The following is a 2500-nucleotide window of genomic DNA, read 5'->3' on the forward strand; positions in this document are numbered from 1 at the left end:
TCCTATTTAGCACCAAAACTTTGGAACAATCTTCCTAACATTGTCTGGGAAGCAGACACAGTCTGTCAGTTCAAATCTAGACTAAAAACACATCTCTTTGACCTAGCATTCACATAACACTCTATAGACTTCTATAATTCAATATTAGGCTGCTATGATTAGGTCAGCCGGAACTGGGAACACTTCCCTTAAATCCTGATGTACTCGTTACATCATAAGAAGAATGCCATCTATGCTAATTTTAGTGTCTTTGTTTATCCCGAGGTTTTCCCGCAGCCTGCCGGATCCAGGCCGTATCCAGATCTGACGAAGGACTTTCGCCTGGACCCGATGACAATGCAGTGCTGAAGTGCCAACTAGCCTCTCCCTATGGAGGATCCCTATACCACTCTACAGATAAAGCCTTGTGGAATTTTTCGGTTCGCGTACCTACCCAAAGTGATAAGATAAAATAAAATTCTGCATCAAAATTTATAGACAAGTAGTTTGTTTAGGCATGTCTTGTAAGGAATTACAAACCTGCACACATATATTCAAACGCACATAACTATAGAATCAATTCTTAATGCGCATGTGAACGCCATCAGCGTCTATCACAGGTTCACGTTTAAAGTCTGTTTAGAGAGAACGGTGTCGTCTTAGCGGCCCCTAATTTAATAACAAATGATCATTTGGACGGAAGTGAATCAATCAAAACTAACTTTAGCTGGAAAAAACATTTTTCAAGAACCATTATAAAACCAAACCAATCTCTGTTACCTTAAATTATATGTTTATCTCTGTAAAGCTGCTTTGAAACAATCTACATTGTTAAAAGCGCTATATAAATGAGGATGACTTGACTTGACATCATTTTGCCTGGAAATAACGTAATCCAGAAGATGCCAGTGCTTAGATCGTGGGTGTAACCAAGAGGTTTTATATTTGTTTTTTAATTGATACATGGTATTAGTAATGGTAAGACTGTGTTCAGCACAAAGACTCAAGAGTCTTAATCCATTCCCAATGCCATGTCGTCCAAGTATTCCATCCCAGATATCACTATTACGTCCCACTCTTGCATTGAAATCACCCAGCAGTAAGATTTTATCATGTCGGAGAACTTTCCTAAGGGCCTCTTCCAGTGCCTCATAGAAACTGTCCTTCACCTCGATTGCTGATGGAAGAGTAGGTGCATAAGCACTGAAAATGGTAGCATATTTTTTTCCAGCAAGGGTAAAGCCGAGTGACATTAACCTTTCACTGATGCCAACTGGGGCCTCAGTGAGGTTTGGGAGAATGCTATTTTTAATCGCCAGACTGACACCATGCAGATGTTGACCTCCACACACACTCTCTCTCACACACACACACACACACACACACACACACTCACACACACACACACACACACACACACACACACACACACACACACACACACACACACACACACACACACACACACACACACACACACACACACACACACACACACTCAACAAAAACACACACTCTACCTTCCGTCTGATCCGGCCTATCAGCTGACTGAGTGTGTGTGTGTGTGTGTGTCTGTGTGTGTGTGTGTGTGTGTGTGTGTGTGTGTGTGAGCAGGAGCCCAATGCCAACAGCGTGGCGTGGAACACACAGTGTGAGGACATGCTGTGCTTCTCTGGCAGTGGGTATCTGAACATCAAGGCCAGCAGTTTCCCAGTGCACCAGCAGAAGCTGCAGGGCTTCGTCGTGGGCTACAACGGCTCCAAGATCTTCTGCCTGCACGTGTATGCCATGGCTGCGGTCGAGGTGCCTCAGGTGCGGCACACAGGAAGTGATGTCAGAGGACACACGTGTAGAGCAGGAGTCACAGGCACTACATGAGGAACTACATTCAGATTTAAATGTTTCCCAAATTCCAGTTGTAAAGATTATTTCACACCTCCTGAATCGTTCCTGGTCCACATGTTTTGTTGGTCCTGGAACAAGTTAATCCCTAACCAGCTCACCCTAACCGTAACCATAAATATAACAACCAATATCTGCCAATGGGGTCAGAAAAATAAACTTAATTCAAAGGAAAAACAAGATTATTCTTCTGACCCCGCTGACGGATATTTGTTCTTGTTTTAAGCACAAACACGCTTGATTTTGATAAATTTTTCAGAAAACAAGACTTTCTCCAGTATATGTATCATGATTTAAGAATGTCTAGATATTTTTGCTGGAAAACAAATGTCTTATCTTGTAGTTTCTGTGAATAGATGATCATCTTAGCATGTTGTGCTGCACGTGTGCTTGAGTGTCCTGTGCTTGCTCTGTCTGTGCAGTCAGCCCCGATGTACCAGTACCTGGAGCGTCGCATGTTTCAGGAGGCCTATCAGATCGCCTGCCTGGGCGTGACGGACCGCGACTGGAGGGATCTGGCCACGGAGGCTCTCGAGGGACTCGACTTCCACACCGCTAAGAGAGTGAGCCTCAGCCAGCGCTGCCTCTGTGCTGAGCTTATCTAGATATCTCCGCTCAT

At 44.0% G+C, this 2500-nt stretch overlaps 1 protein-coding gene across 2 annotated transcripts in view; it reads left to right on the top strand.

Moving 5' to 3' along the window:
• Positions 1–2500, top strand: part of ift122 (intraflagellar transport 122 homolog (Chlamydomonas)) — a 70981-nt gene that overhangs the window by 35949 nt on the left and 32532 nt on the right. For both annotated transcript variants that reach the window (XM_077217628.1, XM_077217631.1), the window contains exons 14-15: positions 1594–1791; positions 2304–2444. In XM_077217628.1, coding sequence (XP_077073743.1) covers positions 1594–1791; positions 2304–2444 — 339 coding nt within the window. The remainder of the gene's footprint in view (positions 1–1593; positions 1792–2303; positions 2445–2500) is intronic.

The sequence above is a fragment of the Siphateles boraxobius genome, unplaced genomic scaffold (assembly GCF_051911475.1).
Source record: "Siphateles boraxobius isolate OS27281-9 unplaced genomic scaffold, OSU_SipBor_1 75, whole genome shotgun sequence".
Lineage (NCBI taxonomy): Eukaryota > Metazoa > Chordata > Actinopteri > Cypriniformes > Leuciscidae > Siphateles > Siphateles boraxobius.